Source organism: Pteronotus mesoamericanus, unplaced genomic scaffold (genome assembly GCF_021234165.1).
Source record: "Pteronotus mesoamericanus isolate MK-2021 breed Mesoamerican mustached bat unplaced genomic scaffold, CSHL_Meso_final contig_68, whole genome shotgun sequence".
Taxonomy (NCBI): Eukaryota; Metazoa; Chordata; class Mammalia; order Chiroptera; family Mormoopidae; genus Pteronotus; species Pteronotus mesoamericanus.
In genome coordinates, this window is record NW_026555234.1 from 4,026,968 (window position 1) to 4,047,500 (window position 20,533).

Sequence of the window (20,533 nt, forward strand, 5' to 3'; positions counted from 1 at the left end):
TTGGCAAACCCGCCGGCAGAACTGCCTGCCTGGCTGCGGTGTCCTGTAAATCCAGAGAGCAGCACCGCCGGGCCTGTGCCCAGCCGCCTCCCTTGCTTCGCCCGTTTACGTTGTTTACCTGGCCCCTCGTGGGCAGGGGTTAGGCAAGGGGATGGAAGCCACCGAAAGTTTTAAAATAAGGGAGTAGTTTGGTCAAATTTGTATGTGTTGCAGTAAACACCGTGTTTGCACATCTCTTAGATTTTTTTCCCCAACAGACTTAAAAGTCAGGTTCTACGCTGCAGTTTCGGTGGAAAGCAGGACGGGCGTGAGGGGGCAGGTGTGGCCGGTGGGCTGGGACGGTGCCGGGCGTGGGCTCGGGCCGCCTGGGGTGCAGGCCCCAGCCCGGCATGGCAGCCACGCCCCCTGGGACAAGCCGGGGCTCCTGTGGGGTCCTCCTCCCAGAGCCGTGAGGTCGGGCCCACCCAGGGCCACTCGGACGTGGGCGCGGGCGGGGGCGCAGGCCCCCGGCCGACAGGATGTGGGACAGACTCAGCCGTCGTTATCTGGTAAATAAATGAGGGCTGTGGCAACCCTTAGCTTTTGCTTTGATTCCTGCTCTTAAAAGGCCTGAGGGCGCTCCTGTGAACTGCATTTATGATTGGTCTAGACTCTGTAGGAAATTTAACTGAACCCCTACCGCCCTACCGCCCCCCCCACAGCCGCTGAGTGTTTCTTTTGTGGCGAGACTTTCTGTATTCAGACATGTGCTTACTCCACAAATACTCGCAGACCCCTCCCGTGGCTCGCATCACGTGTGGAACCCTCCTGCGTGGCTCCTGGCCCCCTGAGGAGCACGCAGGAGTTAAGGCCGAGGATGAGCCGGGTGTGACGGGGCCGGCGGGTGGTGTGCGGGAGCGCTTTCGGGTCCAAGCAAGGAGAGAGTGAGCCGCAGCTGGCCCGCGCAAACCCTGCGTGGAAGGCATGAGCGCCGAGCAGACGCTTTCGGGCGACGCCGCCACATGCTAGGAATGGGGCCAGGAGGCACCGGGGAGCCAGCCGGGCAAGGTCGAAGGGCAGAGCAGGCTGCGGCCCAGCCAGCTGCTCCCTCCTTTAGGAGGCCCTCTGTCCCTGCCGCCCTGAGCCTGGCTTTCTTCCCGCCTCTTCCTGCTCTGTCCAGTCTCTTCGTTCCTAACTCCATGTTCAGTGCCAACACGGGCAGGCGCTTTAGAGCAGGTTTCTATGGTGCTAGGAATCAGCCCCCAGAAACAGATGCCTTGGTATGTCTGGGTCCTTTTCGCTCACCCGTAGGGGCGATGGGGGCTTGCCGTGCGAGGATAACAGTGGCCCCCGGCCGGCCGCCCTGCCGCCCTGCACGGCCCTTCCTGTGAAGGGGAAGGCTCAGCCCTCGCGCCCGCCCCTCGACCCTCGCCTGCTGCCTGTGACGTTCTAGATAAAGGCACACGCAAAGGAATTAGCCTTCACTGGGTGCCTGCTCTGTCGATGCTAGATGTGCATTGTTTCATGTGATCTTGCAGTTCCTAGGGATCATTTCTCCAAAATATCATAGGTCACATCAATTATAGGGAGAAAGAACCATTAAAAAAAGACCAAGGCCCAGGGATGTGGGTGACTTTGGTGAAGTCACCCAACAAGTGAGTGTTGTATGAGAGCCCAAAACCAAAGTTGTCCAGTTTATAGTTTCAGAATCTTTCTATACCCAGCATTCCATCCTTTTATTAACTTAAAGTTTATTGCATGTGATTGTAACGTCTATCTATATAAACTTTTTTTCTTTTAATTTTAGATTTCGCACATTGGCAAACTGAGAGATTTTCTTCTGGAACACAGAAAAGATTATATTAATGCTTATAGGTACGTACATATTTACCATGACTTTGCTGGCTTCTTTTCCATACCTTTATTGTTTAAAAAAATATATTTTATCTATTTATTTTTAGAGAGGGGGAAGGGAGGGAGAAAGAGAGGGAGAGGAACATCCATGTGAGAAACACTGACTGGTTGCCTCTCTTACGCACCCCAGCTGGGGCCTGAACCCACAACCCAGGCTGTGCCCTGACTGGGCATCGAACCAGCGACCTTTCACTGGGACGATGCCCAGCCAGCGGAGCCACGCCGGGCAGGGCCATACCTACAGTCCTACCTTTCGTTTAATAACTCAGAGTTGAAACGGGAAAGATCAGTTCGTCGATGGCACCCGCAGGGCATGGGGGCTCCCGTGCCGGGGCGGGGGCTCGGCCAGGCCCGTCTCAGAGTCACGAGAGCCCCGCGGCCACGTCCCCTGCTCCGAGGCTCCCACGCGGCGGCAGCTCTGGATGTTCCATCACGTCGTGCGCGGCAGAGGCGAGTGAGGCACGCCGCAGCGCCGACCTCCTGTCTCCTGCTCTGCCTGGGCTCCGACTGCACCATGGGACACAGTCGTGTGTCACGTAGATTCATGGGGAAGGGGCATTTGGACCTGCAACGTGGCGTCATCAGGAACAGCTGAAGGACTTCCCTTCGTGAGACAAGGAGGTCGGCACGTCAGGGCCCTCCTCTCACGAAGCTGGAAAATAGGAAGGAAACCTCGGGTGTTTTTTAAAAACCTTGTCAATGTGCACAAAATGAAACTATTTTGTATACTCTTTACCAGAGGAAATTACCTCAGGTGAATTTTAAATAACCCCTGCCACTTTGTCTACTGAAACAAGTAGGCAACTTTATACACTTAAGTGTATTTCATTTGTATAATTTAAAAATATACTAAAATTATTACTCCTCTAATGCATAGTACCCAAAACCATCCTAACACACAGTACCAAGAAGACCTTATGTTTTAGTTCCTGGTTCAAATCGTTGGTCAACACTAGATGGCAGTGTAAATTTTATTTCTAAAGGTGCGTTTGTACATCAGGTACTAATTTCATAGCGCATAAGCATGGGAGCTACAGTTATTTTGGAAAACTCACGCACACCGATGTCAGCTCCCGTCCCCAGCCCGTTTGGCACCCGACAGCGCAGCTTGCAGGTGGGCCGTGAGCTCTTTCATGGGATGCATTGCGGGTGTCCCTTTGCCTTGAAGAGCCATCCGCTGGGCGGAGGCTTCACCGTCGTCGCTTCGGTTGGAGCCGCCCGCCTCATGGACCGTGCAGCCCAGTGGCCTCGGCTAAGCCGGGCTCCGCACGCTGCAGCCGCAGGCCAGGCCCCGCCTGCCGCCTGTGCGTACGGCCGGTGCAACAAGGACAGTTTTTACATTTTTAAGTGGCTGGGGAAAATAATAATACTTCACCACATATGAAAATTATATGAAACTCAGATTTCAGTGTTAGTTAACAAAGCTCACTGGAACAGCACTGTGTCCCTGTGCTGGAGAATCTCGGTGGCTGCTCCGGCACGACAGCAGCAGAGCTGAGTGGCTGCAACAGGCCATGGGGCCCACAGTGGCACGCACACGCTGCCTGACCCGTGCAGAGCACGTTCGCGGAGCCCCGCCTGAAGTAATTGGGGTGGTAATTGCTCGCCAGCTGGTGGGGAGATCCAGAGAGGGCGATAGGTGTTGAACGGCGGTGCAAAAAGAAAACAGCGGATTTATCGAGAGGCTGCTGTGTCAGGGCGTTACTCTGACTTTTGGTGGCAACAGTCACCAAGGCGGCTCTCGAACGGCACAGCTCAGCGCCCACACGGTGCCAGGGTTCACAGACCGCCTCAGCCCGCCTCACTCTGGGCCTTTGCTTAGGCCAAGGCGGGCCGCTGGCCTTAAGCCTTTCCCTCTGCCAGCATCGAGGGCAGCAAACGCCGGGGCTGAGGGCCAGGGCCCCTGGGGCCAGGCCCACGCTGCCATTTACTGGCCGTGTGGCTGGAGTGTCAGGTGGAGCTGTAGCTCCTGAGGCTTTCCTAGTCTTGCCCAATCTGTCATCCCCTCCCCTGCCGCAGCCGGTCATTGCCAGCCAACGTCCCCTGAGTTCCATTCCTGGCCCTGCTTGGGTCCCTCTTAAAGAGCAAGGACTTTGGGGCGGGTCACACCTGAGAGCCAGCCATGCAGCCCACTCCAAGACCTCGGGCTTCTTTGTTTGCTGGTAAAATGTGGACCAGGCTCTTACGAGGGTTAAATATGAGAGTTCTTGGCAGAATAAGTCCCTTAGGGGATGGTGATTGAATTGGAACGCCCTTTGACCCATTAGGATGCAGTTGGGGTGGTCATTTAAAAAAGAAAGTAACTCTCTTTCCTGCCAGAGAGAGGTGGGAGGGAGAGCAGGAGAGAGAGGTGGGATAAGGAGGCAGGTCGCTGTGATGGGGGTGGAGGTGTTATCGGCCCCCCCTCCCCCGCCCGGTAAAATCTCAGGAGCAGGCAGTGCTAGGTCTGTGGGCGCTGGCCTTGGTGAGGGAGGGCTCCTGAACTGCACGGGCTCGCTCGGCCGTCGGCCGTCGGCGCCACTGCCCCTGAGCAGTCCCAGCTCCTGGGGCGCAGACGGCAGGTGCGGGTCCCCTTAGAGCCGATGGGAGAGAGGCGCAGGACAGAACCTCTGCTGCCCAGCAGGCCGGTCCCAAAGAGCGAGGAGCGAGAGAAAGGAGCCGTGGCCAGACGGGACCACGTTGGCACCCAGGTCGTCTGCCAGGCTGTCGGTCAGGGAAGCCGCTCCCCTCCCGGGGACAGACAGGGGAGGCTGGGGGAGGAGGCTGGGCATCACCCGAGGGGAGGTGTTTGGGCAGAAGCTCGGGGACTAGGGAAGAAGTGTTGCCCTCAATGCCCACAGTCTCTTCAGGGAAAGGCCGCCCCTCTCCTCTCCCAGCACGTCCTCCTGCCCAACGCCCTGGCGTGTGCGAAGCCTCCCTCGTCCGCCCCGCCTGCGGCAGCACTGGCCCACTGCGGCCTGCGCCCCGTGGCAGTGAGGGTGGGACTGCAGGGGTGTATTTAGAAATACTGCCTTCAGACCGTCAGGCTGTGTGAGTTTGACATAATTAGGAAGCTGTGGTTTTTTTCCATAATGTAGAGCTCAGACTTTATTGACCCATTTAACATTTCTTAACAATGATGTTTTACTGGAGCGGAGCAGCATGCCACCCAGGTAGCCTCTGGCTGCGTCTCCTGAATGATTTTATTGAAAAACAGTTTCTCCCCTTCCGGTAGATGTGCCTTTTCTGCAACATCCTGGCAACAGAACACTACCACTTGTGGGGAGGACTTTCTTGGTTTCTGTTGTTGTTACTAATAGAATAACCTACCATTAATTTCCAATTTAAAAGGTTAAAGCATAATGTGTCCTAAAGGAGCATCACCTTTTCATTGTGTAAGCAGCTTTCTCAAGTGAACCCTTAGGCCTTTTCCATTTCACAGAGCGGAGGTTCCATCACAGCAAAATACAGCAGAGGAGGATGTCCCTCTAATGTTCTTGGAGTTAGTCATCTATGGGCACCTTTTTTTTTATTTGCCCCTGGCCCTGTCAGCCTCCTCATCTGACGGAGTGGTTTCCATTCGGGACCAGCGCAGGTTCCCGGCCCTTCTGCTCGCCCGCCCCCGCCCCCACACAGCGATCCAACGGGGCGGGGGCGGGGTGGGGGGACTGAGCATGCCTGCCCCGCCCACACAGCCGGTCAGGGTTACCATGCGAGACCAGACCAGCTAAGAAAACAAGGTGCTGGGGTGTCGGGGTCGGGAAGCACCTCTCCCTTCCTCCTCAAGGCTTCCTGAGGGGAGGACCGCCCACTCCACGGGGGCCGGGCGCTCTTCTCCCCTGCTGTCCCCCGGAGCCGGCTGCGCAGGGGTCGGGGCCTCGGCGCAGGGGGAGGCTCAGCGGATGGCGGGGCCTGAGAAGGGCCACCTGCTCCGCCCTCCCTTTTCTCTTTGGGAGGGGCCTGGCATCAGGATGGACGTATCCCCTGCCCTGTTGTGCCTTACGGTTTCCAGGCAAGGCTCGAGAAGGGGGAGGCCTGCAAGTCTCGGGGTGGGGTCGGCGCAGTTCGGGAGCCACCTGTGTCAGAGCACACCCGTAGCTGAACGTCCCGCCTGTTCTCCAGGTCAGCCTCCTGCGTTGAGTTGGATCATTCAAAAAGTGTTTGATTATTGGCTTATTTATCAGCCTGATAAATGCTAGCAGTGCTCTTGATGGCAGGGATACAGCAGTGGGCAAACAGGCAAAAGTCCTTGCTTTTGTGGAGCTCAAATTTTGCAGGGAAAATGAACAAGAAGGAAAATGTAGAGAATGCTAGAGCAGGGCAACTGCTTCTGGGGGGCGGACAAGGGACGGGAGTAGAAAGTAGCAAGAAGGGTACAGTTTTAGGGAAGGAGGCTGAGGAAGACCTCGGTAGGAGGGGGACAGTGGGTGTCCTGCTGCCGCCTGGGGAAAGAGCGTTCCACTGGACGGGGACAGCCTGCCGGTGTACAGCCCTGAGCTGGGGGTGTGCCCAGGCGCCCAGGCGGCAGCACTGCGGCGAGTGTGGCTGTCGCAGAGGGGGTGGGGTCTTGGAAGACGAGCTCCGAGAGCCAGCAGGAGCCAGTCACAGGGCCCTGTCAGGGCTCGGCCTTCACGCGGGGGAAGGCCCTGGAAGGACCGCAGGCGGTCGCCCGGCGCGGGTGCGACAGCAGCCGGAGGAGGGCGCGGCAGCAGGTAGGAAGCTGCTGTCACAGGGCAGTTGAGAGGCCGTTGGGTGGACTGGGCGGTGGCGGGGGATGTGCTACCAAGAGGTCAGGTTCTGGAAGTGCTTTGAAGGTAGAGCCAGCAAGATCTGTTGGGGGCTTAGGTGAGAGCTGAGGGAGGAGAGGAGTCGGCGATGCCGACCTCAGGCTCGGGGCCTGAGCCACGGAGGGAAGGGTGCGCCCTCCGGCACAGGTGGGGCGGCTGCAGCGGGGCCCAGGAAGGCAAGCAGGCAGGAGCTCCGTCTGGGCACATGTGAAGCGCAGATTAAATATCTGAACGGAGCTGGTGAACAGGCAGTGAGAAACATGTGCCTCAAGTTCAAGGAGAGGTCCAGGCTAACTGTAAAATTGGGACTTGCCAGCCTGCAGCTGGTATTTAAAGCCAGGAGACTAGACGAACGCACCAGGGGAGCCGAGCAGATAGCGAAGAGGCCCGGGGACTGAGCCATCAGCTGTCCATCACCGAACGCTCGGAGAGCTGAAAGTGTCAGCAGAGCAGAGCAGAGCAGGCCAATGAGTCGCACCTGCGAGGTGGGAGGGAGGGACGTAGGGGGTGCGGGCTCACCGCGCAGCGCCCCCGCCCTCCCGCAGCCAGCCACACCGACCTGCATGAGGCGCTGGGTGAGGGCCCCGCCCACATAGGGGGCCTTGGGGAGGGAGGCCAGCGGCGATGAGGATACACCCCTGATTGGATTGGATTCAGGGGACAATGGTCAAGAATGGCTTGAGTCTGTGCGTTGGGTGAGTTCTCTTCTGCTTGATACTGGGTGGTCATAGTTTCCGCTGTAATGTCCAGAGTGCTTAATTAGGCAAATAATGTCATAAATAATAAAATCACCACACCTGCCCAAAACTTAGGAAGATGAGCAAGGTAATAAAACTTGTGTTTGGAGCTTCATGTGCTCATTACAGGAAGTGAGCACCTTTACTGGCCCACTGACTGTAGGGATTTTAATTGAACATCAGGGGAGGCGAACTGCGTTTCTAAAAGCTCTCTTACAGTGAGTTCTGGAGGCTCATTGTGAATTTTACAGACTGCTTGTCAGCATGGCAAAGAATGTCAGCCTGAAACAGCTTCCCTCGCACCTGGAGGGCCTCTAAGCCACGTCCACCCCACTCTCCACGCAGTGCCCGGCGCGTCCTGCTGCGGGCCCGCTTCTGCCGCCGCGCCGTGTGAGAGCGTGCCCTGGCTGCCCGTGGTCCTCAGTCCAGGCCCGCGGTCCCACTGTGGCCTCGTGGGCCCCGCCTCACCCTCCTGCTCCGGCTGCTCCACCCTGGGCTCTGCAGGAGCCCCTTCTGCCTGACAGCCATCGGAGCACAGGTCCCGCCGTCCAGACCCTCCTCGCCCCTCCCAGCCCGGCCAGTCGCTCCGCAGCCTGCAAGGCTCGGCCGGGTCCCTCCAGCGGGGACGCTTTCCTGCCCTTCGCACCTGCTCAGGCTGCGCGGTGTGCTCATCCACCGCTGCCCTTCCGTTTTCCCTCAGCCCCTCCTGTGTCTCTTTTTCAGCCATATCATGTCTGAACATGGGAGGATGACGGACTCAGAACGAGATCAGATAGACCAGGACGCTCAGACATTCATGAGGACCTGCTCAGAAGCAATTCAGCAGCTAAGGAATCAAGGTGAGGTGTCGGAGAGGCGCGGCCAGGCAGCCGTGACACCCGTCTGTTCCTAGCGTCCCGAAGGCACAGCCAGCTCGGACTCCCTCCTGCGTGCCTGTTGACACTCGGGTTTCAAAGCTTTCAAATCCTTCTTCTCCTGACCAGTGTTTTTACCGAAGCTGCTAAAAGTAATGAAAAGGCCATAATTCAAGTTAACGGCATGGGAGACGAGAGGGAGGTGGAAAAGACCCCTCCAAGCAGAACCAAAAATTGGCTGAGGGGCCAGGGTCAGAGAAGACACGTGCGCGCCTTTGTGCGTGTGCGCCTTTGTGCGTGTGCGTGCACGCGCGCGCGCCGGTGCTCTGCAGGCACTGACTCGGTCCGTGTGGGCACGGGTCGGGTGAAAGGCGGCGGCGCAGGCTCTCTGGTCGTGCTGTGAGCTGAACTCCGCGCTCGGACTCTCGTGGTCCAGAGGCAGGCTCTGGGGCCTCCCCGCTCCGCCGGGTCCTGGCCGCGTGGCCTCGGGCCAGTCACCTGCCGTCACTAGGCCTCGGCTTGTCCCCTACAACGTGGGGACAGTCCCAGGTACATCTCTTAGGGCTGCTGTGAAAATTTAGCTCTTACAGCCCAGCCCCTCGGGACCGTGGCTGACCCTCGGGGGGCTGCTTCCTCTCACTGTGGCCGGTGTTGGAGTCTGACCGAGGCACTGAGACATCTGCCCAGGGCACCTGTCTTCCGTGATGGTCTTTTCACTTGCTGAGGCAGGTACAGGATGCATTAGACAGTGTAGGGTTGAGAGTGACCGCGTGCTGCTGTGTCCTGACACAGGCTTTCGTTTGGGAAGCTTCATTAGAACCCTGGAAGGGCTCCTTGGAGCGCCTGCTGAGAGCACAGCCTCATGGGCCCGCCGAGTCCCCGACCTGGCCCGCAGGTGAAGCGCCCCGTAGTACAGTAATAACACAAGCCACGCCCCTGCCCTCACGGGTCCGGACCGACAGGACCTAGAATATACTCACGGACATTCACAGGCCCAGGAATTAAGTACCAAGCCCTGCAGCCTGGCTCTGAACCTTCGTTTCCTCCTGTGTGAAGCAAGCATAATCATAATAGCCTTTTGATTGTTTGGGTTACTAGCAGTGACATGTGTCAAGTATTGTACTAGCAGGTGCCTGCATGCACATAGTAGGCGCTCAGCCTCTCCGTAAGTGGGAGCTGTCCCACCAAAGTAAATGGCGCAGACTTTTAAAAGATGTGACAGATTGCAGAAGAAAGGCATCCTTGTGGGTGGGAGTTGAGGGAGGTTGGACTCGACCCTTCCGGACCCGTGTGGGCGTGGCCAAGGGGAGAGGTCAGAGCCTTCCAGGCTGGGCAGCAGCACCGCTCAGGCGGCAGGAGCACACGGCTCGAGTGTGATTTTAACGTGTTACTTGGAGGTCGGCCGGAGCGTTGGGTGCTGTTAATACAGTCGCTCTCAAGAAGAGAGGCGCTATAAAAAAATGTAAATTCCATGATTGTAGTTTTTCTGCAGGTTTAGCCTCTACTCCTGTAAAGCCTGATAACACTTACTCTTTAAAAAATGTAATATCACTTGACCCCACACTTGTTTTATAGTTGTATTTTAAAAACACTGTGAGCAGAAGCCGTTCTGCGGAAGCCGACGACTGGCTCTTCAGCTCCGCGAGCGCAGACCTGAGCGTTGTCTTTTCTCTTGCAGCCTGCAAGGAGCTCCATTCCCAGCAAGTGAAGGAGCACCGCGGCGCCGTCGTCGACTTCATCGAGGACTACTTGAAAAGTATTTCCTTTTAGCTTAACAGTCAAGTGGGGCCCTGCACGCTAGATGAGATGCGCGGCTTGGCTTTGCTGGCTGAGTACCGTAGTGTCTCGTATTTTATGATCCCTTTGCCTGAGAAGCAGTTCTAAATGGTCTGTGTTCTGGTGTTTTCCCTGCAACAGGAGTATGTAAACTTTACTCAGAACAAAGAGCCATCCGAGTTAAACGAGTGGTGGACAAGAAAAGATTGTAAGTATCGTCTCTGTTGGGATTCCTTAATTAATTGTAATGATAATAACAATAATATTAATAATGATAGTAACAATGGTAGTAACAACGACAGCAATAATGTAGATGGCTTAGTGCTGTGCTGGAACTTCCGCACAGACGCTGTAGCCGATGCTCGCTGGGCACCTGCACGTGTCAGACGCGTGCTGGACTTTGTTCACTCACAGCCATGCCCTGGGTGGTCAGTTATCACCCTCATTTTACAGATGGGGGGATGCAGCTCAGAAGTTAGGTAACTCGCCCCAAGGTCCCACCACCAAGCGATAGCAGGGAGGGGATTTGGCCCCAGGCTCTTGGTCCAAAATTCCTGCCCTTTCCCATTTTGTTGCCTTAGTAACCCTTGAGGCTGGTGCGGTTTTAGCTGTTTTGCCAGGGCCTCTTTGACCCCCACGGCCCTCCTGCTGTTTCTGAAAGTGTGTTCCTGAGGGGAGGGCGGAGCACCGCGGGCAGTGTCCCCTGCCAGGCCCTCCCCGGCATCCGCGCCCATCCTTCTCCCTCCCAGGACCACACGCCCACCCATTAGAGACTCACCGCTCGGGGATTTCACTGGAGGCTGGTCCGGCAGGACCCTCTACCGGGTGAACGTCAAAACGCCAGACTCCCAGAAGGAAAGCGACGCTGTCCGCACCCCAGTCCAGCACAGTGGGCCACTCTCATCAGCTGGGGTGGTGGGCACCACGGGCTCCCAGACACCAGCTAAGGGCTGAGCTCGCAGGCGGGCCTTTCTAAGGGGAGCAGCCGCAGGCCACTGTGTTCACCGTGCTCCCTGCGCTGTGAAACAGCAGGAACTGCAGGTGCCCGCCAGCAGGGGCATCTGCGGGAGGGAGTGAGGAGAGGAGCCCGGTCACGCGTCGGCAGGGCCGCTGACGGCGCGAGGCCCTGGGGGCACAGGCAGGAAGCACGATACCAGCTCTGCCCGCGGAGCTCAGGGCCGGCCTGGCGGCTCGGAGAGGGGAAGGTCAGCTGGCTCAGTCAGGGTGAGCGGGGCCGGCGCCGAGGGCAGAGCAGAGACGGATACGCTCAAATCCTGGCTCTGCCCCGCGTAAGCTGTGTGACTTGGGGAAGGTCGCTTATCTGCTCTGTGCCTTAGTTTCCCCACTGTGTGAAATGGAACAATCTTGTTGTGAGAACAAAGCGAGTTGATACAGGTGAAAACACGTGTGTGAGCAGTTACTGAACGTTAATGTGGGCTGTGATCTATTAAGCACTTACCACGTGTCAGGCAGTATGTTCACTCATTTAATCCTCACAACCACTCTATTCATAAATACTAGCATGTTTTGCTGTGTATAATGTATACCCACGTTTTGGGCCCAGACTTTCAGGAAAAAAATCTTTCATTTTAATTTTTTAATTCAATTTTTTATTTATTTATATTTAGAAATAAAACCGATTACTGTATTCCAGGGTATTATTTTGCAGTATATCATTATTACCACAGATGTCATTATTGCTTTCTAGAGTTATGCTTTTAACACATACACATAAATAAAAGAATTTAAAACATTTATATAGATACCGAGTTAGTACTACCCCTGTATTATGCACATCCATATTTTTTGCCTCAAAAATTTTGGCCAAAAACTGCACATTATACACAGCAAAATACGGGTTTCCCAAGGAAATCGAAGCTCAGGCCGCCTGGGTTGCTGGCCCAGCACCGCACAGCCGGACCAAGATGTGATCCTCGGGGCCACCGGAGCAGATTCTCGAACAGCAGGCCTGGCGGCGGGCCTGAAAGAACGGCCCCAGGGGAAGCGGCTGGAGAGGAGGCCAGGCCGCCGCCGGCGGCGGCGGCGCCAGCGGAGGGCGCGGGGATGGCTGGAAGGAGAGGGCAGGCCTCTGATGGTGTGCGATTTACTGTCCAGATGATTGGCCGCTGGGTCTCGCCCCCACCCCACCCCACCCCCGAGGGAGAGAGGCCTCTCTGCTTCCTTGTCCCAGGCGGACCCAATGCTGGAGACGTAACAAGTAGCCCAAGCAAAGCAGAGGCTTTGCCGCTGCCTGCTCAGCCCCGGGCCTCAGCAGAGGTTTTCACAAATTAAAACCGGTCAGGTGGGAATTGTCCTCATTTAGACCGCGAGGTACAGCTCCTGCCGGAGAGCCACCCTGTGCCAATTACTGTGAGCACGAGACCCCGAGAGAACAGTGTGACCCTTCGCAATATAGTCCGCCCTCCCTCCCTGTCCTCTCCTCACCTCACCTCGCTCCAGAGAGCATCTGCCAGACACGCGTGCGGCGTTAGCACCCCTCTCCTTCCACGTCCCACAAAGTGTAACTCCACAGCCTGGCGTTCGAGGCCCGCAGCGACTGGACTTGTTTTTAAGCTGGTCCCCTTAGACTTACGCTGTGTCCATCCTCGAGTACGTGGCGCTCTGAAGAGGCCTTGTTCTCTGAAGCCCGTGTGCGGCCGTCCTTGCTGATGTTCTACCCCGAATGCCCGTCACCACACTTGGAGTCCCCGCCCCTCTCCCCCGTGCATCTGGCAGACAAACCCCGTGCCTCCTCCCAGCCCCGGGCGCGGTGTCGCCGGCCCCTGGGGCCCTGTCCGGGGCTCCTTTCTCTGGGGGCCCCTGCACGTTGTTGTCATGGTCGGGGCGGCGCACTCTCAGAGAGCTGCCCTTGCTCCGCCTCAGCCCCTTGCGGTGCCCGCCTGGGGCGGGGCCACCTCTCCTGAAGGACACTGACTGCAAGTGGAGTTTGTCTGCTGTCACGTTGGTTTCGTGGGTTAGTTTTGTTGTTGTTTTGTTTTGATTGGTGATGATTGTTGCTAGAAATCATTCTTTCAGATCTGAGAAACCCAAGTGCTCACGGCGTATGGCCCTGGTGCTGTTGTACTATCGTATTTGCTATGTTCCTGGTGAAAGAGAAGGATATTTGTTCGTGAAGGAGCAGTCAGGTTGTTGAAGGCTTTTCACAGCAGAGGAAGAAAGGCGTCCCATGCTGGTGTCTATTTTCAGAGAAGGGCACGGCCACACTCATCCGTCACGTTACAGGGTTCTCATTCCACATTAGGTGCAGATGTTTTGCTTCTTAGTACGAAGTAGTCTCAGCTGCTCTTTGTGCGTTTTTCCATCCCGTACGTTCTTAGAAGGGCAGTGCCTGAAGCCGGGCCTGAGGGATGTGCTGTTGTTGGGGTCTCGTCTCTGTTCTTCCTCCTGCTACATGACAGGGAGTCCTCTGAAGGCAGCGACCACTGTGTCTTCCAGCTCCGTGCTCCCAGTGCCTTGGTGAGAGCCTGCCGCAGAGCAGGCGCTCCACTCGTGGATCTGGAAGGGAGGGAGGAAGGAAGGAAGGAATGGGGCGCAGGCCCCCGTCGCTGGCCCCGCAGGCCTTCCCAGTGGGAGCTTGCGCACTGGGAAGGCCGTGGGCCTGTGCCGGGCGCCGCAGCGGCCCGGGCGGCCCTGCCGTCCCGCAGGGTTTGGAACGGGCCCTTTGTCTCCCGGACCGCCTCAGAGCACGGGTGTTCCGGCGGTGACCTAAGTTGAAATAGCCATCAGATGCCCTCCTGGGTATATATTCTAGTTAAAAACCATCTGAATTCATCAGAAACATTTCTCCTCTCCAGAAAGTAATGGGGTTCGTATTGCTGGCTTTCTTTTTCTTGGGGGAAAAAGTCTGAGGTCGCAATCTAGGAACCAGAGTTAACCTGATCTCCTGTCCTACTTCGGAGGACTCTCCTCGTGAAGGCGGAACACCTTAGGCAGAGGCCCAGGGGCAGACCCAGACGGAAGGGCGGGCCTTTCTCCCCGCACGGCCGCCTCTGTCGCAGCGGGCGCGGGGCCTCTGATGCCGAGCGCCCAGGGCCAGCCGCGCTCGAGCGCGTGGGTCTTCAGGGCCCCGCTCAGCACACCGCTTTCACTGCCACAGTGACGTCCTCAGGGTGGGAGCTTCGGGCGAGTCCTCTGTCTCAAGAGAGTGAGAAGGATGGAACACACTCGTCTGAGAGACGATGGTTTCCCCGAACATCGGGAAGGCTGTGAAGCAGCAGACGGGGAGACTAGACACCTTCCCACTTGGTCAGCGTGGCTTGAATTAATGACCAGACATTAGCGCGTCCTGCTGTGGACTCCACAGGGTGGCAGCAGGGAGACTCTCCTGTGTTCTGAGGCAGCGCCGCGCTGCGTCCGGTCCCTGTGGCCCAGCAAGGCGAGGGCGAGGGCGCAGCGCTCTTTCTCCCAGGCCTTGCAGCGCCTGGCTGCACCTTCCTCCCAGGGCACGCTGCTCGCTGTGGGGCCCTCCACTCTGGGGGCGCTTGGCAGACCCGCTCCAGAAAGTACAGCCTGATCCCATGGCCAGCTGTGTGGCCTCGAGGTATGGATGGCTCCCCTAGTCAGTACGAAAGACCAAAATTTGGCTGTGTTCCATTTTCCTCCTTTAAAAAACCCGTGGCGCTCCTACAGCGGGCGCTCTCGCCGCCCTTGCGTGGTCCTGGAAGGGTTGGCCCCGTGCCCCCATCGACGGCGCAGCCCGCCTGCCCACCGCAGGGCCGGGAGGGCGCCCCCCCCCCCCCCAGCCCAGGGTCCGGGAGGGTAAGAGTTCAGTCGCTACATGTCATCCATGGCGGGGGTGGCGGTGATGACTGAGATGAACAGCGAGAAATGAGGCCATGCTCACGGCCCTGACTCTTTTTGTCATTTTAGCTTCACGGAGGTGTCATCAACATCCAAATTGCAGGCTACTTACAGGGCGCATCACGGGGGTCGGGTGCATGTACCCCCTGGAGGGGTGCTCGCCCATCATGCTAGTTAACGCAGCCGTTCCCTCACATACTTATCTTTCCTAAAAATATTGTGCTGAGAATATGTGAGTTCCATTCTCTTAGCGAATTTCAGTTCTGGAACACAGCGCTAGCAGCTGCACTCCCCATGTTTTACGTTAGGTCCTTAGAACTCGGTCATCTTCCAGCTGGAAGCGTGTGCCCTCTTACCGCCCTCCCCTGCTCCTCGCCCTGGGTTTTGTGTTTTCACTGCCCACGGCAGGGCCTTACTGTGGCCCATGAGCCACCGCTAGCGCTCTGCCTGTTTTTGTACAGCCCTCAAGCTAAGCATGGTTTTTATATTTTTAAAGTTTTTTAAACAATAACAACAAAAAAAGAATACGATGTAGAGATCACATGTGGTTTACAAAGCCTAAAGCACGTGCCGTCTGCCTGTTCACAGCAGAAGCACGGCGACCCCTGGCTTGGGGCAGGCCGCCTGAGGTGACGGGCCGCTCCTGCTGCTTGTTTGCAGCCCTCGGGGACTGAAGTGTGTTCCGGTGCACAGGACACGTCCCCAGCTTATGCGGTAGGCGACCCGCTGCAGTAGTGTGATGCCGCCTGGACCGATCTTTTCCCTGTTCCGGACACAGGTCCACTGGTTAACTGCCCATGTCCCGTTGCTGGACACGTTTCTAAATGCCCACTCTTCGTTTCTGTACACATCGCGTGGCGGACCGGGAGCGGACAGCTCCTTGGCCTGGCTCCGGCTCACGCACCGTGCTGTGAGCGGCGCTGGCCTGAAAGCTCCTAATAAGTAATCAACGCCTGTGCAGCGAGTGAGTGGCAGGCGGTGCAGGTGGCTCAGTCACAGTAGCGTGAGACTGTCCCTGCTCCATGGGAATGCATGGTCCCTGTGCCTGAGCAGGTACTTTGGTGTGAAAGCCACTTTCGAAATGGTTGTGCCATCATGCCACATGTCAGCTAGGTCTTCGTTCTACCTGGAGCCTCTGGGCGGGCATAAAAGAAGTGTGGGACCTGGGATGTGAATACTTCTCTCTAATATTTGTATAGGGCTTTATTTAAGGCTTGCAAAGAACTTCTCTCACATGTTTTCTCATTTCAAAACTGAAAAATCTGGGCCTTACCCTCTTTTCTACTTCCTTTTGTTCTTCTACCATTTTACCTAAAATCCCAAAGTTTTTCAAATAAGGGATCTGGAAACAGATGTTGGCCAGGTGCAAACTCTGTTGATTGCAGTTATGAAATGCTCTTCCAGTTAGAGAAATTAATTTAAATAAATCATGGGGCAGAAACTGGTCTTTCTGACAACTTTATAAAAACGGCTTTTTTTCAAATTCCATTCAACTAGATAATTTGTAATTTCTCTGAGGGATTTCAGTAGACATTCTGTGTATAATTAGATCTGTTTTTATCACTTAAAAATAAAAAGGCACTGAACTTTGCTTCAGTCTGCCGCATTGCGGACTTCTGTTCATTTTAAGTGGAAAACCAGCACGTTAGCCACCCTGGACACAAGAGGTGGCAGCTGTTCAAGGAGCCCTTTATTTAAAAGTCAATTAAGGGAGATTTCCAGTCAAGATGGCCGCGTAGGCAGACATGACTCGCCTCTTTGCACAACCACATGAAAGTTACCACTAACATATAAAACAACTGTCACTCAGAACCATCAGAAATCAAGTTGACTGGAAGTCTGACAACGATGAAATTAAAGAAACCACATCCATCCAGACCGGTAGGAGGGGTGCAGATGTGGAAAGGGCTGGTCCCACGCCCACGTATGGTAGATAAAAATCCAGGAGGGACAGCTCGGGAGCGCGGAGTCCCAGCCTCGCACCAGGCCTCCCAGCCCAGCATTCCAGGGCCAGGAAGGTACGTCCCCACAACTTCTGGCTGCAAAAACCAGCAGGGATTGAGTCGGTGGAGAAGGCCACTGGAGCCCCCCTCTTAAGAGCAGTTCCGCCTAAAGAACCCGCACACAGACTCACCTTCTCGGACTCGCTCCCTCTGAGCTCCAGTGCTGGCGCGGCAGCGTGAAGGGCACCAGTGGCGCACAGGGAGAGGCTGACGCGTCTGGCATCGGGGCGAGCGGAGGCCATTGTTCCTTTTCTGAGCCCTCCCCCTACAGAGCCTCAGAGCCAGCAGGCTGGTGCCATACCTGAGATGCCATCAGCCTGGCTGACACTGACATGCCTTGGAGACCCCCAGAGACTCCATCCCACTCCATTCATGGGCCCACCCAAGCTGCTTTTCCATATGAACGGCTGGTCTTGGTTCATGCTTCACAACTTCCTAAATCTTCTCAAACAAGCAACAGCTGGCCTCAGTGAGCCCCAGGCCCCGCATTAGCAGCAGCCAGGTTAGCGTCACAGCTTGGCTTCACCTGGAAATCTCCAAGCCCAGCCAAAGTAGCAGCCATCTTAGATTGCTTTACAGCTCAGGCAGGGTGGCCCGGAGCAAATGCAGGTGGAGGCTGACCTTGGCCTGCACCACCCAGGAAACTCCGTGGCCAGTGCACCCAGGGAACAGCTACAGACCATGTCAGAGCACCACCACCCCGCCCCCACACAGCTGGTCCTCCGCAGAGGACAGGGGTTGGAGGTCAGTGGTCACAGCCAGTCCTTGCAGCTGACTGGCCTGGGTAAATCCTTCCCATTGATCTGCTAACAGCAACCAAGGCTCAACTACAAGAAGAGGGTGTACTGAGCCCACACAAAGGGTGCACCTCAGGTACCCAGCTTGGGTAATAGGGGCAGCTGTGCCACTGGACCCCACAGGACACCTAGATAATAGGCACACTACCAAGACATGGAGTCAAAGCAGCCCTATCTAATACACAGAAACAAACACAGGGAGGCTGGTAAATTGAGGAGACAAAGAAAAATGGCTCAAATAAAAGAACAGAGCCCCAAAAGAAGAATTAAGCAAAATGGAGGTAGCCAACCTATCAGATGCAGAGTTCAAAACACTGGTTACAAGGATACTCAAGGAACTTAGGGAGAATCTCAGCAGCATAAAAAAGATCCAGTCAGAAATGAAGGATACACTAATTGAAATAAAGAACAATTTACAGGGAAACAACAGTAGAGTGGATGAAGCTGAGAATCAAGTCAATGATTTAGAAAATAAGGAAGCAAAAAAACAAAAACCCAATCAAAACAAGAAGAAAAAAGAATCCAAAGAAAAACGGGAGTATAAGCAACCTCTTGGAAAACTTCAAAAGGTCCAACGTTTGCACCATAGGGACACCAGAAGAAGAGAAAGAATAAGAAATTGGAAATCTATTTGAAAAAATAATGGAAGAAAACTTCCCTAATTTGGTAATGGAAGTAGACATGCAAGTCCAGGAAGCATAGAGAGTCCCAAACAAGATGGATGTAAAGAGGCCCACGCCAAGACACATAATTAAAATGCCAAAGGTTAAAGATAAAGAGAGGATCTTAAAAGCAACAAGAGAAAAGCAGTTAGTTTCCAACTGGGGAGTTCCCATAAAGCTGTCCACTGATTTCTCAGAAATAACCTTGCAGGCCAAGGGATTGGCAAGAAATATTCAAGTCATAAAAAGCAGGGACCTACAGCCAAGATTGCTCTACCCAGCAAAGCTGTCATTTAGAATTGAAGGGCAGATAAAGAGCTTCCCAGACAAGAAAAAACTAAAGGAGTTCATCATCACCAAACCATCATTACACGATATGTTAAAGGGACTTATTAAGAAAAAGAAGATCAAAACTATGAACAATAAAATCGAAAAATACTTATCTATCAACAGTTTAATCTAAAAAACAAACCAAGCAAACAAGAAGAACAGGGACAGTATCATGGATATGGAGTGTTTTGATGGTCGCCAGATGACAGGGGCCGGGCAGGGGGGAGCGGGCGAAGAGGTGAGGGGATTAAGAAATACAAATAGGTAGTTACAGAGTAGCCACAGGGACGTAAAGTGTGTATGGGAAATGGAGTAGCCAAAGGACTTACATGCATGACCCATGGACATGACGATGGTGGGGGGATGGCCTGAGGGGAGTGGGGGATGCTGGGTGGAGGGGGGCAAAGGGGGAAAAACCACGACAAGTGTAATAGCATCATCAATAAAATGTAATTTTTTAAAAAGTCAGTGAAGCCCATCTCTTTTGGGACCAATCAGTGTGCAGCCCTGGAGAGAGGCAGGGTGCGTGCAGTGACGGGGCGCGAGTTTCCCCCAGCCGGTCCGATTCCGTGCAGACCGCGGAGCCCCAGCGCGGAGAGGGGGGTCCCCAGGGGGAGGGCTGGCGGTGGAGATGGCGGGTTGGCTACACACAGAGGGATGGGTCAAATAGTAAACACTGTGTAAGGGTCATGGAAGCCAGTTTTCTCACTGCTGGAGAAGTGAAAGGGAAGAATCCAGAACAAACCTGTGATGTTGGATTGGAGTGGAAGATAGTGGTGTGAACTCACGGCTGGCAGTTTCCGTAGATGTAAATGTGGTTGTAAGTGTGTGTGCAGGTACAGGTGTGCAGGTGCGTACGTATGTTTTCTGGCACTGTCCAGAGGGCCTGGAACCCGTGACACCCCAGTGTCAAGCACACACAGCACTCAGATCTTGGCTTCTAAGTACCAGTTTCAGCTTCCAGGAACTAGAGCCCCTTGGAGAAATGGCTGATTCCGGGGCAGGGTGAGTATAAAATGAGCCTGGAACATTTTGTACCAGAAAGCAAGGAAGTTCCCAGAGAATGATGGGAACATGTGATAAGCCGTTTTGAAGGGGCTTCTACTGGCCGAACTGGAGACAATTGGAGCTTCAAAGTCAATGGTCGTAGCAGATTATAACCCACTGAATAAAACTGGACAACCATGCATCCAACTGGCTAGAAATAAATAAGTGAACAAATTGAAAGTTTGAAATTGATAATTACATAGCATCAAAGAGTCCCCTCCCCCGTCCTTATTGATTACAAAGCAGGACGGAGCGGCCTGGGTGGGCACCGCCCTCATCAGGCGGTCCCAGTGAGCTCGGCGTAGCCTGGTTGGAGGCGAGGGGAAGAGGGCGGAGAGAGCCCCCCTTTCCCATGCCAGAGACGCAGAACCTGAGTCTGACCGCAAGGGAAGGCCAGACGGACTCACACTGAGGGTGCTTCGCTGGGTGACTGGCACATCGCCAAGTGCCAAGGTCCTGGGACACCAGAGACTGAAGAGCTGTTCAAGCCGAAGGAGACCAAGAGCAGCGACAGGCGCAGCATGAATCTGGGCTGGGCCCTTTTGTTTTAAAGGACATTATTGAGATGACTGGCCGAAATAGAACGGGGTGTAGGGAAGGCAGGGGAGAGCTGCTGGGAGTGGACTTCCTGGCTGCGATGCTTGTGTCCCGGCCGCGCACCGGAGAACGCTCAGGTGCTGAGGAAACGCTGAGGCGCGCAGAGGCGAAGGGGCGTCGGGTCGGCAACTGTGTGCCGCTGCCCGGAGGAAGGGTTCCCTGTGCCCTTCTGTGTGACCAGTTCACAGCAAAATCAACGTTAGAAAGCACAGCATGCCATCCCACACGTGGTGGAGTGGTTAAAATAAAA

General features: G+C 55.3%; 1 protein-coding gene across 2 annotated transcripts in view; it reads left to right on the forward strand.

Moving 5' to 3' along the window:
* Window positions 1-20,533, forward strand: part of STX18 (syntaxin 18) — a 97,567-nt gene that overhangs the window by 60,674 nt on the left and 16,360 nt on the right. For both annotated transcript variants that reach the window (XM_054581927.1, XM_054581928.1), the window contains exons 2-5: window positions 1,787-1,854; window positions 8,120-8,235; window positions 9,929-10,006; window positions 10,168-10,234. In XM_054581927.1, the coding sequence (XP_054437902.1) occupies window positions 1,787-1,854; window positions 8,120-8,235; window positions 9,929-10,006; window positions 10,168-10,234 (329 nt within the window). The remainder of the gene's footprint in view (window positions 1-1,786; window positions 1,855-8,119; window positions 8,236-9,928; window positions 10,007-10,167; window positions 10,235-20,533) is intronic.